At 40.9% G+C, this 23087-nt stretch overlaps 1 protein-coding gene across 2 annotated transcripts in view; it reads right to left on the reverse strand.

The window, feature by feature from the left end:
• Positions 1-19508, reverse strand: part of LOC110366545 (adenosine receptor A1-like) — a 48169-nt gene extending 28661 nt beyond the window's left edge. For both annotated transcript variants that reach the window (XM_036135287.1, XM_036135286.1), the window contains exon 1: positions 19140-19508. In XM_036135287.1, the coding sequence (XP_035991180.1) occupies positions 19140-19164 (25 nt within the window). In that variant the 5' untranslated portion in view covers positions 19165-19508. The remainder of the gene's footprint in view (positions 1-19139) is intronic.
• Positions 19509-23087: the final 3579 nt, after the last annotated feature.

Here is a 23087-nt window from a genome sequence, read left to right on the forward strand (position 1 = left end):
CCATCTCTTTGTGGTTCAGTTCATCCACAAAACTTGACAGGTCCACACTGCAACGAACAATTAGATAGGTAGAGAAAATCATCAGGACTGACCTACCGTCCATTCATGACCTGTGTAGGTCCAGTGCCAGTAAAAGGACAGCTGTAGACCCGACCCAACCCATCTTGGTCACAGATTAATCAGACTGTTAACCTCAGGTCGTCGCTACAGAGAGCTGATGGCTAAAATGAGCCGACACAGAGCCAGTTACAATCTCTAGGCTGTGTCTAGTCAAATTCCTTGTTTATACCCACAAACTTGGTGAATAAAGTTGATTCTGATTTAAAAGCATTGCAATTATCCTTACTGTTGCCAGTGATTTAACATCACTACAGTTAATGTTATACGTTTGTTTTGATCTTGAGTTTTCGAATGATGTGGAAAAACAGATTCATCTCAGAGTATCATTAAAAATGTTATTGCTGCCAATCAATTTGAAAAACAATAGAAACAAGTTTGTTGAGTGATAACACACTTGATGACTATGGCTAAAAGCGAACAAACACCCATGTTTCCTTTCATCAGAATTTTATATTACTTTAATCCATATAAAACAATTTATAAAATACCCAAGTTAGTGCCATGTTGTGACTTGAACATCATGGAGAAGGCTAATTAACAGAGCACTGCATCCAAACAGTTGGAAAGTTCGGTGGAAGGAAAATGAGTGGCAAAGAATACACAAGCAATAGGGGCAACTACGGCCCTGAGATAAATATAAAGTAAAGCCCACTCAAGAGTTTGGGGGAGATTCTCATAGTGTGGACTGTGGCTAGAGGTTATGCCTCAAGAATCACCACACCCAGGCTCGTCCAGGACCAACAACTGTTGCTACAGCTGTAGCATTCCTTGTGTTAAGCCACTCCTGAGCCAGAGACAACAGAATGGTCTTACCTCGGCTAAATTGGGAAAAGACTGGTGGCCCAAAGTAATCTTTTCAGATAAAAATCAATTCTTGATTTCATATGGAAATCGAGGTCCCAGGGTTCGGAGGCGAAACGGAGAGACACCAGGTTCTGAGCTCACTGGGATCCAGTGTGAGGTTTCTCTGTGCTCCATACAGCTGAACGAAAAACCCTGTCAGTCCAGCACTCAGTCAAGAACTTTAAATTGCAGGGATAGGGTTGGCAGAAAAACTACGGCACCTTTGAAAACTCTCTCTATACCTCGAGACCGGTAACCGACCCCCGCCTGGGCAGAAGTCAGGGTCGCGCACACCCTGCCCCGCTGCCGCGTTTAAGAGCAGCTGATAGATGGATGGCGTTTCATTTTGTGCGTGGAAGAAAGGCTTGACAGTCGGAGGCTGTTGTGTACATCTGTCTTCTACATGTGTGTCGCTGTTCATCTATGTGCTGTCAACTCTAATTCCTCATCCTGTTGGGCCTGAGAGCAGGTGGTGTAAACACGCAGCGTGCCGCTCAGCCTGCCTGGCACCACAGGGCGCTGTTGCACGGCCCCCCAGCAGGTGTATTTGCGCGAGTGCATGTGTGTGTGTTAGTGACTTCGGTGTGTGGCTGCCTAGCTTCTTGAGTCAGAATCCCCTCCACCTGTCACACAGGGTGGGGTACAAAGGGAGGATGATGGGGTGCCGAACAGATGCTGTCTGCTCAGCCAGCCGAACCGTCTCAATTGCACCGTGTGCGATATGTGCACGTGTTTATGTGCAAAGCCTGTATTATTTCTTTAGTGTGTGCACGCTCGGAAGCTTAAAGGTCAGTCATACTTTGATGCTCCGGGCGCACGCCTTCTTCAACACGGAACAAAGGATTGACAGAGAGAGAGACAGCCAGACACCGCAGTGTGACAGAACGGCTGTGGAGATGCTGGACACTGTAGCAGAATGTGGTGGAAGGAATTCTGTGTGTTTTTTCAACCTTGTACTTCATCATTTCTTTATCTCTTCCACTATCTATCTGGATGTCCATGGGAGGGATGGCAAGCCTTCAAAGAAATGCCAAGCAAGTGTCAGAAAGTGGCCAAATCTTTTAAGAACTCGGCCAACAGAGCAGCTTCTCTGAGATTCCTGGATGTACGGTCCGAAAACCCACATATCTCAGCTTGAGCTCTCCACTGAAAAAAATAAGCTTAAACATTTCTGTGAATGCGAAGATGTCAGAGATCCTCCTTGCAATGATAGTTTCAGCTCATCCTACAAGTTAAGGCCTTCTGCTGAGGTTTATGCTATGTGAGGTTCGGTATGAACACAAGTACCTTGATTTTTTTTGTTGTTTTTTTGCAGAGACTTTCCAGCTGATATTTTAAAGTTCAGTTGAACATCCAGTTTGGGTCAAATTTACAGTACTGTAAAAAGTATTTTCCCTTCACAATGATTTTTTGGTCACATTTAAATCTTTCGGATCTTTTTTTTTTTTTTTTGCCATTTTGCTTATCAGCCATTCAGAGCTGAACATGTAGCTGTGCTTGCCATCATCATTCCACTGCATAAAGTGCTCTTGACCTTAAGTTCACAAACTGATGAATGGAGATTTCCTGCTATGCTTCAGAAATTTCAACATACCATCCAGGCAGCAAAGCAGCCCCAGACCATCACACTTCCACCACAACGTTTGACTGATGGTAAGAATTTTCCTCCTCTAAAACGGCCTATTAGTTTTACCTCAAATGTAAATATTTGAACACCTTCAAGGATCTTCTACATTCTGGTCAGACCACAGAATGCTTTCTCAAAAACCTTTGGGCACTGGGTATCAGTATATGTTTGGTCTGCAGTGGTTTTTGTCTTTGTACTCTCCAATACATGCCAATTTTGAGGTTAAAGATCAGTCATACTTTGATGCTTCTGGGGCATGCCTTCTCTGTTATCACCAAATCACAAACACTGTCCTTAGCAGAGACAGTTAAATAATGTCTGTCGCTTTTGGTTTGAGAAAGGCTTAAAAAAGGATGTTGCAGCATTTCCCATAACCCTACACGTCTTTTTTTCTTATTTGTTGCTTCATGATGTGCTACTTTGTGTTGTCAGGCAGGTTCGTTTTTTTTAAGAACATATAATTAGTTACCTGAGTTTCTGTTTTCCGGAGGTACAATTCTAAAACGACACAGAAGCCTTTTTCCTATAGCCACTAGCTATGATTCTATAGGAGATAAAAGCATTCTCCAAAGCTGACTGCTGAGAACTGCAGCAAAGAGTGGTTTGTTTTGTTCACCAAGCTGTCTAACAACCATTAGATGGTAGCTACATGCCAACTCATTTGGGAGAGATGACAGAAATAAGGCCTTTATGTTGCACCATCATTAATGCAGACGGATTGAATCTGCTAAACTCTACCGGACTTTAAGTGGAACTGTTTGCTTTGCTTAGATGAGAATAGATTCAGCTTTTGAGCAACAAACACCTCAGGTGGGTCTGAACTAAAATAAAGGATGAATATGTGGGGAAGAGTTAAGGATGGGGGAGGGTCTATCATCCTGTAAGCCTGTTTCTCATCTGCATGGCATCTTGATCTCTTTGAAGTATTGGCAAGTTTTAAAAAAAAATAATCTTGGAACCTCTGCCAACCAGCCATAAATTTGCCATCACTGGGTATTTCTGTAGAATAATGATCCAAAACATATGATCATAAAAATAGTTCAGCAGATAAAAACCATCCTTCTTCTTCTATGGTATGAGCTAACAAGGATAAGATGGCTCTGGAAAATCCAAACAGACTGACCAAAGAGGACTGACGCTGACATATATGTCTTTCTTTGTACACGTAGGGTTTTTTGAACATTTTCAATTTAATTGTGGTACTTAAAATAGAAACTAATGTCCACCTTTCAGAATCCATATGGCTGTAAAGGCTGAGCAGCCAACGACGCTATTGTACGGGCTTGGTTTTAGTCTCTATACATTTGCTAGACATTGATTTATGACCTTTCACCCAGGTGTGCAGTGTTTATCTGCATACCTGAGCACAGGTGTGTTGGAGCCTGGGAATTCATTTCAGGCTTCTGTTACACTGTGAAATGTATCTTTCACACTGTGGAGTTGCCAGTTGTATCTGATGTTGTCTCCTGTCTCTGTCATCAAATTCTGTCATAGTTACTTTTTTTCTCTCTTGGTCTGTCTCTTGCTTCATTAGCCTGTGTTCACATTAGTTCTTTCCTCTCTTCTGAATTTCTCTACCACTCTGGGCTTTCCTGTTCATTCGAAGAAAATACATCCAAGTGCATCTAAATAAATTAGTATATTGCGAAAAATCTGAGTGAAACCCAAGGATTTTATGGATTTTTAGACACACAGAGTGGTACATTTCACCTATTTATTTTGTTTTTATTAATTACTTTTGGTTACACGTATTTAAATAACAAAGTGTTGTTTCTTGGAAACACACTTTTTCCTTCCACTTAACTTTCCAGTTGTATGGCTGGATATAGTTCTCAGTGAACAGCCAGATGTCAGCTGATTGTCTAAGGGCCAGCAGTCTTCCCTATGATTGTGTAAGCCATAACGTAACATTTTATAACTAAAAACCCCTATTAATCTTGTTTAATATTAACATTTTCTGTGAAACATTTTCTGTTTGCTGTGAACCATAATTATCAAATTAAACACAATTTAGTCCTTGAGGCATGTCACTTATCCAATGAGCTGCATGAAAGACTCCCTTTTTGAACTAGATTACTGAGATAATTCAACTTCCCAATGCTTGTTGATTTAATGAGACGCAACTGAATGCAAGGCCGCAGTGTTGCTTTTGCTTTTTTTGTCAGGTTTAAATGACCACATTGAGAAAGGTTGCTTGCATCATTGCATGCCAGGATGTATCAGTCGTGGGAAAACTAGTTGAGAAGCGGAAACCTTAACCACTGAGCTGCTGTGAAAGCTTTCATGTTTCATTCTCACCAAGCGTCTCTAGACAAACCTCTGACTCTTCTTTGCAGTTACAGCTTTAAACAATTTGCGACATCTAACGGAGCCAATTGTGCAGGAAAAATATTATTTTCCAATCACCCATTGTCATCCGGGATGTCTTCTTTTTGCTTCTTGTTTATGTGACTGAATTGGTTCCCATTTGCACGTCAGGAGCAACTGAAACTAGAAACTGTGTTCGACTACTGACAACAATAGAAATTGCATTTTTTCCCCCACAGTGGAAATCCAAGCACACCACAGAGACCTGTCCTCTAAGAGTGCATTTAATATTGCAGCCAGGTCCAACTGGGTTTGGTGCAACATTCAGCTAACGCCGTGCACTCGCCTCAGGGCCTGACCAAGGTGGGCGGCGTGTAAAGCACATACAGCGTTTTGCCTGTCTGGCTTCTGTTTTCTCTGTTAAATTATATACAGTTCTCTCACCGTCTCGCTCAATATCCTCCTCCCTTTTTTCCCCATCTGGCCGATCCAGCTGAGGTTAACACACGCCGCTCTGCTGTGACACCAGGATGCAGGAATCTCATGAATAGCAATGCAATAAACCTGCAGGCCTCTGACATTTGAAAAGTGGGTTTTGAATTTAGGTTCATTTCAATATTCAGATTGTAAACTGAAGAGGACAGTTTTTTTAGGAGGGGGGGTGGGTCTGTCATTTTTGATAAAATGCTGCATTGTGTGAGAACATCTGTATATTCTGAGCAGGCAGTTTTAAGTGTTACGACCTGTTTCGGGGAGGCTCAGAGCGTAATATATTGTGAGTGATCCCAATGCTCAACAAATCTCAAACAGTCACAATAATTGTAAGTTCCAACAGGCAGTCTGTTGATTTATTAAAAGCTGTTCGTTAACACATGTTCTGCTTACAAAGGAGGAGATACTTAGTCTTTAGAGTGAGCGAAGGCCCGAAATGAACAAACAATAGGGACTATCTCAATAAGAAACACTTGCCTAATGAAAAAACGAATAAACCAAATTACTAAACCTTACCTCCATATCTAAATAAACAGGAGAAAACTAGTGCAAACATAAACGGCGGTTCACTCCTCTAAGTCCTCATCACATTTACAGTTTGCTTTTAACAGCAGTAGCTTAACAATGTGTGGCCAGTTGGGACGAGCAGAGAAAGGGGATTACAAGCAGTCTGCCTCGTCGTCTTTTTTATACGCGTCATCTTCGTCGGTCCACCAATCCGTTGTCTAAGATCTGCGGGATCTGATCAACAACTGCCACCTGCACACTCAGATTTGCATTTAGAAAAAAACCTTACGACTCTAGTAAGGGTCTCGTAACATAAGGTATTTAGAACCACTCCTAGTCTTTGTCGATAGAGCATTTTCAAAATGTTATGTTGTTTTTCAGATGACCTTCCGCCTGGTGTTGCACATTTATCAGAGATGTATCCTTCTCTTTGGCGCTACCCACTGTTACCGACCCACACAACAAACCAATCCTTTCAGAGTTTGCATGTCTCCTCCTTTAGCTGCTCAGGTTCAAGGTCTGGCTATCTCTCAGGCCGGTCTGAGTCGATTCACATGAATCGAGTCCTGTCCATTAGGCCGTGAGTGCATGAAGAGCACCTTTGTATCCATGTGAGACAATCAGAAGAACTCTGATCTAATTTTTGATAAGTTTAGGCCTGCTTTCTTAATCGTCTGCTTATACCCGGATCAAATTCCCTTCAACATTCCCTTTCAATCCGCTGGTTTTCTTGTTTAAATTTCCTAAATTTCTCCCATCCTTATTTCGTTTCTCTCTCTGCTTTGGCTGATTCGTCGGCTGGAAACCTATGCATGTGTTCGTGGAGCGTTTTTGCGCTTTATCCCCTTCCCCATTTCCATTTCAATCCTTCATTCACAGCTGGAACCAAGATGCTCAGCATGCAGATGAGCAGGAGGTTTCTCTACATTCAGAGAAATGATGGGTAGGACGAGGTGGGGGGTGGTTGCCAAAAGGCGCAAGAGTGATTCTGCGATAAAAACAGAAAAGTTATTGACAGACGGAAAATTCATTTAATTCAATCATTTAACCTCACATAAAAGCACAGAGGAAGCTGAGATGTTAGTGCCTTTCAGGTTCCCACTCAAAGTGTAAATGTGCTCATATATTGGTCATGAAATGGTAACGTGTTGATATCAGTCTTTGAAGTTGTTGCTCTAAGCTGTGGAAATTTAGCCACTTAAAGTAATCACACTGCCTTTGCCTGGTAAGGTGATCTGGTCTAGTGTAAAAAGAAAAGACATGTTTATGTGAGAAAAGAGTTAGGGTAGGGTTGGAGTCCCCATCAAACAGAACTTTGCAACATAAAAAAAAACATTTTAAACATTTCAAGAAATACTGTCAAGGACATTAACGGGGATAGAGAACAAACAGAAAAACAACATATGGACTCATTCATAATACACCACTGAAAGTTTTTATTACTTTAAAAAAATAATAACTATTTAAAAGAAAAATAATAACATGAAAAGGTCTGTCCACGGTTTAACTGGCCTCACCCCCATTGACCACTGGAGATAGGCACCAGCTTCCCCGTGACCCTGCATGGATAAACGGGTAGAGAAAATGGACGGATGGAAGTTACAGAGACCGGATGGGGTATTTCTCAAATGACGTCACATTTTTCCAGAGACAGCCCGGTTTCCCGGCAATAGGACAGGAAGAGTGCAAATTACATCGGCAGCAATAACCACAATACTGATCATTTTGGAAGATAACGAAGTTTTAAAGCCGTTGAGAAAAAGCCAGATAAATGTAGCCTACCTGCACAGATGCTGCTTTTGCCAGCTTCAGGTCTGGCCGTTCAAATGTTGGCTCCTTACGACCGAGAAAATTTAGAGACTGCATTTAGGTGTCTTTGGTCAGATTCCACAGTAAAGTCCTCTCGGTTACAAGCTCGTATCCAACACTGACATTTCTCTGCAATCCTTCGAGATTTTGGAAAGTCAATGGCAAAAAAAGTTCCTTCATATGATCACAATCATCATATTGCTAGTCACTCCAGCAGATACCAACGCAGCAGCGGCGTTTTGTTGTTGCCATATTATTGTGTGTTGAGGCGATATTCAGGACAGATCTGTTCACTATTTGACTCAAGCAAGTAAGTGTTAATTGGCCACTGACCTCAATTAATTGTTAGTCAATCGATAAGATGAATGAACTTTAGATTAATTTATTACTCGATAACTTGCATCTCTAGTATCTATCTGTTTGTCGGTCTTTGTGTTACCTTTGGAAAATTAACAGACAAAATATTTTAATAGGTATTAAAACAAGGAAATAAAGAAAGTACAGTCAATGGAATGTAAGGTTCCTCTATAAAGTCAGATAGGGGTTTGCAGCAAGCAACTAAAACATCTGAAAACAGTCTTTTTTTCTATCCAGATGATCATGACAAGTTTAATTTTCTTGAGGAACATTCATGAGCAGGAATTTATCAAAACAAAAACTTCTCTGTCTTGCATACTACTATATATTATTTCAGATTCACAGACTTAAACACTGCTGTTAAGACTAAATATTTTTTAAATTAGGACAGATGTAACAGGCTAAACATGGGAAAATGTCTCATGCATTGTTGCTTTTGCATTTCATTTTTGCATAATTTTTTATGTTCTTCCTTTGCTCAAAGACGTTTAGTCCTGCTTCAGTTGAGAATACCTACATGTGAAATGATGCGTTGCTTTGTTATTTTGATCTACAACAGTAAACAAAATGAAAAAAACTCCATAAGTTCTACAGATTCCTTCTGTTTCTTTACCTGTCAGCCGCTACTGAGGGTCTCTGCCGCCCACAACTGCTCTCAGCGCACCGATTAGGAGAGACAGAAGATGCGAGCAGAGAGTGGAGCTGTTTTTCATTTGCTCAAAGGGATTTTGTGGCATTTCAGTAGTGAATACAGTAGCTGCATGTGAAATGGTGCTTTGCTGAGTTTTTTTATTTGTCTACAACAGTAAAATCCTCCAAAGGTTCTTTCTGTTTCCCTCCCTGTCAGCCCCTACCGAGAATCATCCACAGCTCCTCTGAGCCCGCTGAGTAGGAGAGGTGAACAGGAGGGTAGAGAGGAGCTGTCTGACTGTTCAAGACACTGGAGAAACCATTGAGACAGAAAATTAAAAAGGATGCAAACTACAGCGCAGACAAGGTCCAAAAAGTATAGATGTCTTGATCTATCATGAAAACAATTTCCATTTGTCAACTCATGACTTTGTTTGGTTCCCCCCAGAGCAATCGTGCCCTACGTGCGGTACGTGGTACGCGTAGGCAGAGCTCTGGCACTGGAGTTAAGCATGTCTGCGCATTTTTCTGACGGTCAGCGATGTTTGATTGACAGTTAAATGGCACTGTGTGCGTTTAAAATGCTGTAAAACCGAAAATATTTTTGACAAAAAATTAGGGACTTGTTTCATAAACATTAAAGCCTCCTCCTTGGTGGTGTTTAGTAAAGCAAAAAAAAAAATAGCTTCACCGTCTCTGACCTACTTTTAAAACCTGATAAAATAGGCGTGGCTCTGCCAGTACCGAAGATCGGACCGGATTGGTTTGAAAGGCTAAAAAGCATGATATGTCTCCTTTAATGTACATTTATTGTGGTAGACCAACAGAAAGTAGTGGACAACTGAGAAGGGAAAGGAAAATGATCTGATCAAGTGAAACCAAAACTGAGATGTTTGGCCTACCATGTAAAATGTTATATGTGGAGGAAAACTATCACTGCATAACGCAATGAAACATAACAAGCACACCATTTCCACAGCTAAATATGTGGAGAGGCCATAATTTAATGGGGATGATTTTCTTCAGCAGGGTCAGAGATGCTGGTCTGAGCTGATGGGGAGATGAAGCAAAATACAGTGCGATCCTGGAAGAAACCTTGTTAGAGACAGCAAAAGAACAGAGATTGTGTCCAAGTTACATCTTCCAACAGCTCCCATGTGCTCTCTAACGATTAACTAAAGCCTGTTCCATGATCACGTCAGTTTCTTTTAGCTTTTTCATCGTCCAGTGCATCATCAGCCCACCCCACGTGTTGAAAGTGATGACAACTGACCACAAGGTCATCACCAAACAAGATGACGTAGGGATTAACAATTTTCTCTCTCTCATGAGTCATGCTTAAGTCACAAAGTGATGAATATGGAGAACTGTTTCGCCCCGAATGAACTCAGAGGATCGGTGACCATGTGATCTGCTCTGCGCCAGGAGCATCAGGTTTACGGGCCGCGGATACAGAAACACTCAAGGAAACTGGCACAAATCGATGGTTTTTGTTGTGGGCCGGGGCCCCTAATGCACTCTGCTTAAGTGGCATACAGCTGACCACTCATGTTTCAGCCGAATTCCTTACTAGCTGTAACCATCTGCTGCCAATTGATTACAGTAACAAGTAATCGATTCAAACGGACAGCCAAGAGTGCCTGCCTTTAAGCAGCCACCCAGTACATCTCGACTTAATTCCTTTTAAAAATATATTGTTAAATTTACAAAACTAATCCCGTTTCTGCACGGCTCTGCTTGTTACGCTCACGCAGCTGTCGCCTCTTGTGCTGTTTTAGCAGCATGAACTACAGCCACTAGTGACATTCCCACTGGCAGCTCGCTACAGAGTTGCATTAAATCTCATCGTGCCGAGCGTTCTACCCAGCCCTTCAAGTCAAGCTAAACAAAGCACACGGACAGCCAGCGGGGGCCCGTTAGCTTGCAAGCACTCGCTCTCGCATTTATTGACAGAAACCACCTCTTTCTGCCTCTTTCTCTTTCCCGTTCTCTCTGCTTATCTCCTGCCTCAAGTTGATTTGCGGCTGTCTGAAATACATTAGTCTGCCTCTCTGTTTCTAGTCAGTCGGTCCTTTCCTGTAGCTGCACTCTGTTTGTTATTATTTATCATGGCATCCTCAGGACTTACAACCCATTACTTGAAGAGACAATTTTTTTTCCCCCCCTTTGGTCTTCTGCTCTTCCTTCCGCTTGCAATAATTAACTCTTGACACCAAATCTTATTTCACCCTTACCTATTCTGATATCAGCCGGCCCTAATGCCCTCCTGCTGTCACAGAAGCACGCACTGCTGGCTACCCTCTACCTCATAGTATGTTCGTGCGTCGCAGTTGCGCGGACCCCTGTCGCGGCTGTAACATCACAATATTATCCCCGCTTTCACGGACAAGATGGGAGGACAGAGATTTCTTTTTTTCAGCTGAAAAGAGACAGGGACAGAGAATAGTAGATGAGATGGCAAAATCAATGAGGCAGTCCCGATCGATTGAACAGAGGGATGAGTGAGGAGGATTATACAGAAGCGAAGTAAAGGGCACAATGTTTGACAGTCAGTATGATGTGTAGGAGATCAACCGGTCTTCTTCTTCTTTTTTCCTAGCTCTGGGTGTGTGTTTTTTACGTGTGCCTGTCTGCAACACCGTGTCTCGGGGGGCACGCTCTTCTTCACCCTGTTGTGGGGGGCCGTGTCAATAAAGATGTATTAGTTCAGGCTTCATTGTACTCACACAGATGGGGCCCTTTGTGGGACTAAAACGCACACACAGGCATGTAAAAACTAACCGACAGGGGCAGCCAATCATGAGCTGTTGATTGAATTTGCATTATCAGTTGTTGACAATCGATGTTTGTCACTAAAGCGGTTTGAGTATAGCAATTATACACTCGTCGGCCACTATATTAGACACACCTGTACGGTTCCTTGATCACACATTTAGCAGCTCAGCCTGTCGCATGATAGTAAGTGAGTCTAGTTCGGCACGTTGACATGCCGAAGTTCAGAGAAAGCATCAAAAATCGGGAAGAAAAGGAATTTTCTGTGACTTTGAACAGAGTATGGTGGTAGGTGCCAAATGAGCTGGTCGGAGTATTTCACTTACAGACCCCTACAGAACAGCTTGCAGTTCTAGTATGTTTTGTAATGTCTCAGTTTTATCCTTCTTGGTTATTTGGGGGTTAGACCGGGAAAACTGGGAACTCCACTGACAGCTGGAAGGATAAATGCACTAAATATAATACATTATACCCAGAACAACAACAAAATAAGCTTAATATATCATGCACAACATATATACAGTGGGGAGAACAAGTATTTGATACACTGTTGATTTTCCAGGTTTTCCCACTTGCAAAGCTTGAAGAAGACTGTAATTTTTATCATAGGTACTCTTCAACTGTGAGTGATGGAATCTAAAACAAAAATCCAGAAAAATACAATGTATGATTTCTAAATAATTAACTTCCATTTTATTGTGTGAAATAAGTATTTGATACACCAGAAAAATTAAACTTAATATTTGGTACAGAAACCTTTGTTTACAGAGATCGGACGTTTCCTGTAGTTCTTGACCAGGTTTGCACACACTGCAGCAGGGATTTTGGCCCACTCCTCCATACAGATCTCCTCCAGAGCCCCCAGGTTTCGGGGCTGTCGCTGGGCCACACGGACTTCAAGCTCCCTCCAAAGATTTTCTATTGGATTCAGGTCTGGAGACTGGCTAGGCCACTCCAGAACCATAAGATGTTTCCTACGGAGCCACTCTTTAGTTGCCCTGGCTGTGTGTTTTGGGTCGTTATCATAGTGGAAGACCCAGCCACGACCCATCTTCAGTGCTCTTACTGATGGAAGGAGGTTGTTGGCCAAAATTTCACGATACATAGCCCCATCCATCCTTCCCACAATATGGTGCAGTCGTCCTGTCCCCTTTGCAGACAAGCATCCCCAAAGAATAATGTTTCCACCGCCATGCTTCACGGTTGGGATGGTGTTCTTGGGGTTGTACTCATCATTCTTCTTCCTCCAAACATGACGAGTGGAGTTTAAACCAAAAAGTTCTATTTTTGTCTCATCAGACCACATGACCTTCTCCCATTCCTCCTCTGGATCATTCAGATGGTCATTTGCAAACATCAGACGGGCTTTGACATGCGTTGGCTTGAGGAAGGGCACCTTGCGTGCACTGCAGGATTTTAATCCTTGACAGCGTAGAGTGTTACTGATTGTTTTCTTTGAGACTGTGGTCCCAGCTCTATTCAGGTCATTGACCGGGTCCTGCTGTGTATTTCTGGGCTCATTCCTCACCTTCCTCAAGATCAATGATGCTCCACGAGGTGAGATCTTGCATGGCACCCAAGACCGAAGGAGATTTTCCGTTATTTTGTATTTCTTCCATTTTGGAATAATTGCACCAACTGTTGTTTCCTTCTCACCAAGCTGCTTGCCTATTGTCCTGTAGCCCATCCCAGCCTTGTGCAGGTCTACAATTTTATCCCTGATGTCCTTACACAGCTCTCTGGTCTTGGGCATTGTGGAGATGCTGGAGTCTGATTGATTGAGTGTGTGGACAGGTGTCTTTTACACAGGTAACGAGTTCAAACAGGTGCAGTTAATACAGGTAATGAGTGGAGAACAGGAGGGCTTCTTAAAGAAGAACTAACATTTCTGTGAGAGCCAAAATTCTTACTGGTTGATAGATGATCAAATACTTATTTCACACAATAAAATGGAAATTAATTATTTAAAAATCATACATTGTATTTTCCTGCATTTTTGTTTTAGATTCCATCACTCACAGTTGAAGAGTACCTATGATAAAAATTACAGTTTTCTTCAAGCTTTGCAAGTGGGAAAACCTGGAAAATCAACAGTGTATCAAATACTTGTTCTCCCCACTGTAGTAAAAACACTTGAACATCATTTGATCGGACTTTTAGAAATGTTTTAAGACTGAGCTTTTTTAGACTAAATTGGTCTTAAACGGGCGCATCCTTGGAGTAGATTTAGCTTCATGTAAATGATACGATTGTAGGTTTCTGACCTAGTTGTTACTTTGCAATAACTGGCATGCAGTTTTCTGACGGCACTGTTTACACAACCACTTTTATTTCTTTTGCGGGTACCCATCAAATGAGAATTCGTACTGCACAATAACAGTGCTTTGGCTAATCTAGAAGGCCTCAACATGCAAATAAGAATGTGCGCACATAAATACACCGTTTAAGTTTGACAGAGGTGGTAACACTTTCATATTTCAGCTGTAACCGCTGGGGAGGACACAGATAAATTGCACTTGCTTGCAATTCATTCAGTGGCAAAGGATGATTAATATTCCGTAAAATGGTTTATGAATCCCCATTCAAAGCCCGGGGGTATGAATATGAGGACGACACCAACGTTGAGTTGGTGTAGGGATGATAAAGTCCACAAAGCCCAGCAGGCACGCCGGATTGTGAATGTGTGTTAATGTGCAACATAAAGTGCAGCGCTGGATACACTGGGGACTTTGAAGGCAAAAGAGCTGATTCCTAATTAATTTTCTTCTGAAAAAAAAAACAAAAAAAACACATTAACATGCCTTGCTAAAAAAGATTTCTGAAGGAAAGCCAGCTGTGGTTTTGGAGAATAAAAGCTGCGTTAAATGTCCATTTACAGTTGACAGAAAAGTTAAATGTAAATGCTCTGGTTGTTTTCCCCCTGTTCCCGTTTTGTTTTTGTTTCCTTTCAGCTTATAGTTCATGAATAATAAAGCTCTTTTTTGTGTTATTTTGTATTTAGCTGAAACACTCTGAAGGAATTAACAGACACCACATTGGGAAATAGTAATGAGAAATGATGTAGTTTCATTTAAAGATGCAAATGCTTGTTTAGGGATTTAACTTCACATTGAAATGGATGTCTGACAGCAAAATCTGCTTTCATATCACAACCCTACCAAGACTATATACAATTTCAGGTAGTACGCTTATTTGTTGACAATACATGAGTCTATGGCCAAATGCAAAAAAATAAAAAAATAAAATAAAATAAAAAAATTGGATTAAGTTTAGATGATTAAGAGAAAACAAATGGTTATGTTCTACATAAATAAAAACACAAACAATGCTTTTTTTCATGCAATAAAGAGAAAAAAGGGGTTTAATGCGGAAACATTTTAGAAAATAAGGTCATCCAAAACAAATTTTACTCAATTATAGTTGTTTTTTTTCCTAGTGGATGGCAAATGTAAAACAGAGCAAGACAGAAATGCTGTTCTAATACATATTATTTGCACTGTGCTGAAAATTATATTTGATGAGGCTTTGGAACATTTCTGTGAGGCTGACCTATTCAGCGGGCTCAAAATTTCTGTGACTTGTATTTGATTGGCACATCAGAACTGGTCCCCATAGCTCAGTTTAATCACAGGGCTTCTTTTTGCAAATGTGTTGTACAAATATATTTCATCTGTTCACAAGGTTTGAATATTACATTACAATGATTGTCTCCTTCCTTTGTACACAGGCTCTGTGTAGAGAACATGGGAAAATGTGAATACTGAACTACATCTCAGTGAATAACAACATTGTAAAGTTTATTTATTTGAGTAATTCAATAGAAAAGGAAGTTTTATATATTGATTTATTACACGGATGTTTCAAGTGTTTACTTTTTGTTAATGGCATTTAATTACAATATTGCATATGGCTAATAATAAAAGAAAAAGGCATGGCTAAAGAAGCTGGTTTTTTAGTGTTGTATCCAAGCATAGAAATAAAAAGTTCAGTGGAAGGAAAAAACAGGTGGTAGACAAAGATGTAGCAGAGATAAGCCCAGTTTTGAAATGATTGTGATGCAAAACCCATTCAAAAGTTTTAGGAGGACTCCCAAGGTGTGGACTGCAGCTGCAAGAGCCTTCACACACAAACGCAGAATCCAAGTTCTTTGAGGTCTTCCACAGTGAATGATAATTTTGCGTGCCATGCCATCTGCTTTCGTTCTTCGATAGTGTTCTATAAAGTCAAACGTCAGGGAATATCGGAAGACTTCCTGCTTTCCACCAGATGACAATCTGTATGGAGATTCAGACCACATTTTTCAGCAGGACTTGATACCTGCCCACACACCTAAAGGTATCTGTTTTCATGGACATAGCATGACTGTGCATAATCGGCTAGGAAACTGGCCTGACCTAAACTCAGCAGGGAATCTGTCATCTTCCTGGTCACAAGGAAGACAAGAGGCACCAGAGCCAACAATGCAGATGTGCTGGTCCACTGTGAAAGCTACATGGGCTTCCATAACATCTCTGCAAAGCCACAGATTGATTGCCTCCATACAGTAATCAATGCAAAAGGAGCCCTCGCCAAATTCTGCATGCATATATTATACAGTGCATGTATGTACAGCCTGACATTACTGGGATGAAATCCTCGTTAATGATCTGATGTAATCATTGAATTGTCCAAGAACTAAAAGTTACTGTTTTCATTCATTATAACCCATAAATAATTGCTTGGAACATATGACCGTACAGCTGAAACAAGTCTAGTGTTTGATGATATATTAACATTGCAATGTTCTCATGAATGAGAACCACTTAACCTCAACGATGACCTTAACCTCTAGGCACAGAAGCCACGGTGAGACTCCCACATTCTTCATTCCTGTCAGAATGACCGCTCCACCCATAAACCCGCTGCAAGAGTGGGTGGTATCATGACTGGTGTACAGTCCACCGTCGCTGTTTTCAGGAAACAAACAGCTCTGTGTTAAAGCTCTGTTCATATCATTGAAACCCTGCCGTTGTTGCTTCCGTTGCAGGAGATAAAACCATATCGTATTTTGGATTTTCAAAAGGATGCTGCGGTGAATCATATTAGGTTCATTTCGGTGGCAACGCTGTTGGCCGAACAGATCATCAGTGCCAGTTGGCAGGAAAGCCAAGTAATACTACAAGAATGAGCGTGTAATGCTGAGTTCCCAGAGAAAGGATTCTCCACAGTGCATTGTCTGTCATTGTGACTCAGGCTTCACGTGACTCACCGGCCACTGTGTATCAGTGCCCGGAAAATTGATGATTTTGTTTGTGGCTCTGCCAAGAAGGCAGCGAGAGTGGGGACATGTATAGAAGAGGAAAAGGAAGGGAAACAAAGGGTGAGATCAAAGCATCATGGGGGAAGTGAAAGATGGAGCCTCAGCGTATGATTCTTTGCCACAATGTTGGGACATGAGAATTAATATGAGATTACAGCTACCTTCACTTTTCATCTTTCCTCTTCTCATTTCTCTCTGCTTTTATTCCCCAGGGCTACGTGTTACCCGTCTTCTGACTTTGGAATTAAAGCTCTCTCCTCCTCTTCCTCTTCTAATCTGTTCTCTTCATTATTCTTTCATTACACATCCCTGTTCCCTTTGTAGCTCCTCCATGTCTCTATTTCTCTTTATCCCCTCGCTTTAGGGCCAATGTGTCAAATATTCTCTCTGTCAGGTAGCCTCATTTCTGACAAGAGGAGGGGGTGAAAATCACATTAACAAGGGACTAAGAAATAGACTGATTTGTAATTTTGAAGGTGTAGCACTCAACTTACATTTAGGTTCAATGCACGTCAAACCGTGTTGACAAGTCTCAGTGTTGGCAGACCTGCCACATATTGTGATCTTCTCTATGTCATCATTTTAGTGAAAGCCATATGGATATAAAGCCCATTTTCACACAGGAAGGAAGAGAGGCATAGGATGGAACTGCCACAATATCTCTTTTTGTCACTCTAACAAGTTGCTCTCCAGCTCCATGGTGCTGATCTGTTGCACCAAGGCTTGTTTTTTCTAAAGAAAATTGCGTCTTTTTGTAATTTTCTTGTGCTTGATCTGTTTCCTTGAAAGAGGAAGATAAAACAAGGGCTATTTATCAGGCTAGACTAGTGACTCGATTGATCACAAAAACCATTATGCAGTTGCCTCACAATAATATTTTGTCATTATATCTGAAATTTTGTCAACACACGCCATTGCCATAAATGTCATGTTAATTGTGGAACACTTCAAAGTAGAATGATTATTTAACACACAACTCACAGGTTATTTTTAAAAGCAAAAGTTGGGTAAACAATTTTATTTAACGATTACACATAGAGACTTGATTATAGATATACATCCTCGATATCTGGTTAAATGCCTCTTAGGAAACTGCAGAAAAGGCATCAACCTTTGTAGCCCTAAACTTCTGCCATAATTATGGATGATATTTGATCACCGTTCTTTAGAGAAATGACCTAAAATGGTAGATTTCCAGTTACAAAGGCAACTTTAAAACAACAGTGTGTGACTTTTAACAAGGCTGAAGATAGGCCTACACTAGAACCTGATTTTCAAAAAGGATTTTTTTGGATATGTGATTGGGATGTTATCCTGTTTGAACGTCAATTTGTGTCCCAGTTTTAACCATCAAGCTGTGGGTCTATAACCTGACCCTAGCCAGATGGATTTCGCTCCACCTAGCTCCACTCATCCATCTGGAACAGATCCATAGGAATGGTGTTTCAGAAGGCTGGGCCTGATCAAAAATCCTTGCATATGATTGGATAAGCCACTTGTCTGTCATCTTTATCGACGTGCTATTTCAACCACTCACACCGAAGCTAACCCGTGATGCTGATGAGATCGACGCAGGAATTAACTAAACTTTTTTTTTTTTTAAATGTGTTTGCGGCTCTAGTGGGACGCGTTTTATTGACAGTGAGCTGACAGGAAGAGGGTGGAAGAAGGGGGAAGACAGGCAGCAAAAGGCCTCCAAACCTTTAGCCTCCAAACCATGTTAGGAGGTTAAAGGCCTCCTAACATGGTTTGCGCTAACCGCTCCGCCACGGACGCGCCCCGGAAAACAAAACTTGCCAAATCCGGTCGGGAGAAGGGCGAAAACATTGTTTCCACCAACAAAAGCCTTCAGAGGCGTTCTCTGATGTTCTTTTAATGAAACAATATTAGGTAGATTGGACAACACGGAAGAAATAGCAGCATCAATGTTAACACTTGCTTCCTCGATGAGCCGCCATTGCTGTCTGAATCAAAACAGTCTCACGTCACGGTCGCTTCTCCACTACGTCACATCTATGAAACTCCAGCCCTGCGTCCTGATTGGCTGGACAATAAAATTGGTTGAAGAAATCACTCTCTATGGAAGATGTCCCAGATGGATGTGAGTGGAGCTAGGCGGAACGATATCAATCTGGCTAGGGTCAGGTTAGTGGGTTTAAGGCAAAGTTGAAGAAATTGGAGGCGTTCATCTTTCATTTTACCACCCACTTTGTGAAATGCACTGGAACCAAAATACATAAAAATAAATAATCAGTATGATGCTATCACCACCATGCCTGCCAGTTTTGTATTTTAGGTTCAAAATGATCAACTGGAGTCCTCCAAACAGACCTCTTCTGATTGTGGTCAAATTGTTAAATTTCTGTTTCTACTTACCATAAAACCTTTCTCCGGACGCCATTTGGTTTGGCTCTGTGGACAGCAGTAAATTTCCAAAGATTTTTGAGCACGGGCTTCATTCTTTGTCCACGATGATCTCAAATGTGTAGTTTGTCTTGAAAACCCTAAATTAACCCAAATGGATTTATCCTCAGGGTGATAGTTTGAACCAGGTGGCTGAAATTTTTAATGCAGTTAATTTGATGCAGTTAGTTCCTCTAATAGGAGCATTAGCCTAAACACTTCAAACATTAAGCATCTGGAATGGCTCTCTCAACTCTTAACATTAGTCTTACTGAAAATGTCAAGACTATGCTAAACAGCTGGGTCCACATCAACTTACCATCTGACTGAAAATTTCTTTACCAGTTTAGCAAATTCAGCCTGGGTTATGACAGAAGTTTGTTAATAGCAACAAAATGTGTGGTTGAGGTGCAACTTCCCAAGAGACATTTACCCAAATAATAGTGAAGCTGTATGCTTAATATTGCCCTTGTCTCAATTAAATATTGACAATAAATTCAAACTTGTGCAAACATATCCATTTTTTTTTACAGAAATTCAACTTGTTTGCTGCATAATCACTCCACATAGGAAAAAAACAACAATTGGAATGGAGTGTTAAATTAAATGTGATACTGATGCTCATAATGAGTAGAACTGTAAGGAAGTTAAGCAGAGGAACGGAGAGAAAATCCCAATGGTTGGAAATTGACTGCTTCAGAAGACCTGTAAGACTGTAGCTGAATATGAAGCAACTGGGTGCAAACACCCTCAGTGCCCATTATGTATTTCTGAGAATTAGTGGATTATCCTCCTCTGTTTGAAAGCCTTAGCAGAGATCAAACACCTCAAAGTCCCACCCTTCAGTGATGGGAAGAGGAAGTTTGACATCTACAGGCAGGTTTTTGTTGACTTTGGTGCTGATGCAACGCACCTGACTGTTTTAACAAAAGCCCCAGTAGGAGCTAAAGGCAAAACTTTTAATCGTTCAGCCAATCTTCATTTTAAACACGTCCTATGCCAATGAACTCCGGGGAAAATAACAAGACGAACTGCTAGCTCAACTAGGTCAAATTAATTTTAAAGAGGGAGCAGCCTGAACATATAGCACTTAGGGCAGGACAGATCCTGTGTCACGTTAGAACATGCAACCTGCAGAGACATGTGATTTAAAGCAGAATGCCTTCTGGATCCATCTTGTCAGGAAATATTCTGGACATGTCTGTTTGAAGGAAACTGAGGTAATTAAATCCCACCTGGCCTGGGAACATACCGAGGCAGAGAGACTGGTGGAAGGGCTCAGGGGTTCGGCTGCAACCTGGTTCTGTGTCAGCAGCAGAGACATGGATGGATTAAGGAACAAAACCGAAGGAACCCGCTTTAATTTAAAAGGAAAGACAGCAATCAAAGCCAGTGTGCTTTAGTAGCAATACCAGCAATGTAATGTGTAAAAAAGGGTTATTGTAATTAAATATTTCTTAAAACAACCTACACTGTGGTATCAATATAAAACATTTGAGTAGAAGCAAAAGTGTTCGTACTTTTAATTGCTACTTGTAGAAGTGCAGAGGGAGAGGTGACCTGGTGGTTGGAACAGGGTGCTTGTGTTCTGGGAAGGCTGGATGTTCCCTGGTTCGAATCCCACAGACTGGGTGCTGCAGAGAGTTGATGGGAAGATGTGTGGAGACAAACCAGGCGCAATCCTGGGAAAAAAAAAACAAACAATCATAGACTGTAAAAGACTTGAGATTGGGGTGGAGGCTCATCTGCCATCAGGACAACATTAACATACAATCAGGGATCCAATAGAATGATTTAGATCAAACTGTATTCTTGTGTTTAAATGGCTTAGTCAAAGTCTAGACCTTAATCCAGTCAAGAATGTGGCAAGGCTCTTGTCCACAGACGCTCTTCATATAATCTGATGGAGTTTAAGGATTTGTTGCAAGCAATTATTTAAGTGCATAGCTGGTAGAGACAAACTCTATTTTGATGGAGTTTAAGGATTTTTTGTGAGCAATGATTTAAGTGCAAATCTGGTAGAGACATAACCCAACCGATCCAACCAAGACACAAATAAAATACTAAAGTAGAACTAAAAACATTAAAAGCAGAATAAAACTTACTATAACCACTGTGGTGGAAGAGAAGAGAAACAACATCAAAGTGGTTCACACTGTGTGAAAAGTCACTGAAAATAAGTGTATTTTTAAGAGACTTTAAATCAGCAAAAGAGGAAGCCTGTCAAATATTTAATGGCACCTTATTCAATAATTTTGGGGCCCCGGCTGAAAAGGCCTTTTTGTACCTTTGGCAGTGTGGGAAGGTGGCAAGTCCTGCTGGAAAATAAAGTAATGCTTGTCAGCAGAAGGAAGTCAGCACTTCTCAGTTATTTTTTGTCAGGCCCCCTAAGGAAGAACAAGACAATTCATGCCCCCCCCCCCAAAAAAAAAATAAATAAAATAAAAAATAAAACACACTGTCCGCTGCGATTGTAAATGGTATGATTTGTCCATAAAACTCTTATAAGACTCTTATAGACTACTATAAGACTTGTAAAAATTGTATTAGGTGTACATATAATGCAAGTAGACTACACCTCTGCATGATGTTGTATCCTTGTTGTTACCATTAAAGAAAATAAAAAAATTAAAGTGAAATATAGATATTATTAACATTGGTTTTTAGTGTCTAAAAGAAAAACATGCTTGCAATTTGCAGAATGAAAAAGATAAACAAAATTTCTGTGACTTCATACTTGTAAATATTTCCATGCTGACATATTTACAAAAAAGTAGAACCTCACACAGGGAGTGTGTCATATCACAATGTACATGAGCAATAAAGTCGTTGTTGCTGTCAGTTGCTTTATCAACCAGCTATTTTTGGAGAACATTAGCAATGTAATTTACCTGTTCTTATAAAAAATACTATTTATGACTTTATTCTCATAACCCCTCCTCCTCCCACCACCCATACCCATCTTTTTCGCAATATTCTAATTTTCTCACAAACTCAATTTTAAGTTTTTAAGTAAGCCATAATTATGAAAATGACAATATATAAATATTTGGAATATTTAGTTTATGTATAATGAATCTATATAAGAGTTTATCTTTCTGAGAGACAAATATGTAACTTTTTCATGATTTGTAAATTTTTTAGACACTCATATACTTTCCACTTCACATACATGTTTTGCTATCTACAAGGCCATGTGTACAAATAGGAGTTCCCATGAAAAGGATGCCTTGTATACCAAGATAAGACATCACATGACTGTCATAATTAAGTAGTTAGCCTCTTCCTTTTGAAGTTTTAACTTTGCTTCACGTGCCTCACCCGAAAAGCCTGAGAAACTGACTTGGAACGTCCTTGTTTACTTTCCTCTTTTATTCCATCTATGTCCTCTATCAAAGTACACATTTTCCCTTCATTTCTCCTTTGCTGTTACATCTATAATCTCATTCCATTCCCGAAGCTGTCCTCGTCACTCCGCTTGTCCACTGCAGATCCATTAGGTAATGAACCAGCTCGGTAAATCACAGCTACTGTACGTATGACTAAAAGCCTTACATAAAAAAAAAAAAAAAAAAAAAATCCCCCATGCTCGGCTAAATCAGCATTCTCCACAGCAATGCAGCATGATGCGGGTCTTACGTAAGGCAGAATAAGGAGCATGCTGCGCTAAGTCCTTCACCACAGGACAGTAGGCTTGTTAGTGGATCTTGTGTCTCAACAGCACGGAGAAGCGGTTATGAGTGGCTCAATACCGGCGATGAGCTGTATTGATGTTCGAAGGCTACTGGGGAGACTTTTCTCCTTCTCCTGCGGTTATATCCAAGAATAGATTGACTGAACAAGTTTTAGAGAAGGAAAGGGTTTTGGACCCTCCTCTTATCTGAGTCCCACTAAACTCTCGGTAGACGTACACGCTCCCTC

This window comes from Fundulus heteroclitus, chromosome 3 (genome assembly GCF_011125445.2).
Source record: "Fundulus heteroclitus isolate FHET01 chromosome 3, MU-UCD_Fhet_4.1, whole genome shotgun sequence".
Taxonomy (NCBI): Eukaryota; Metazoa; Chordata; class Actinopteri; order Cyprinodontiformes; family Fundulidae; genus Fundulus; species Fundulus heteroclitus.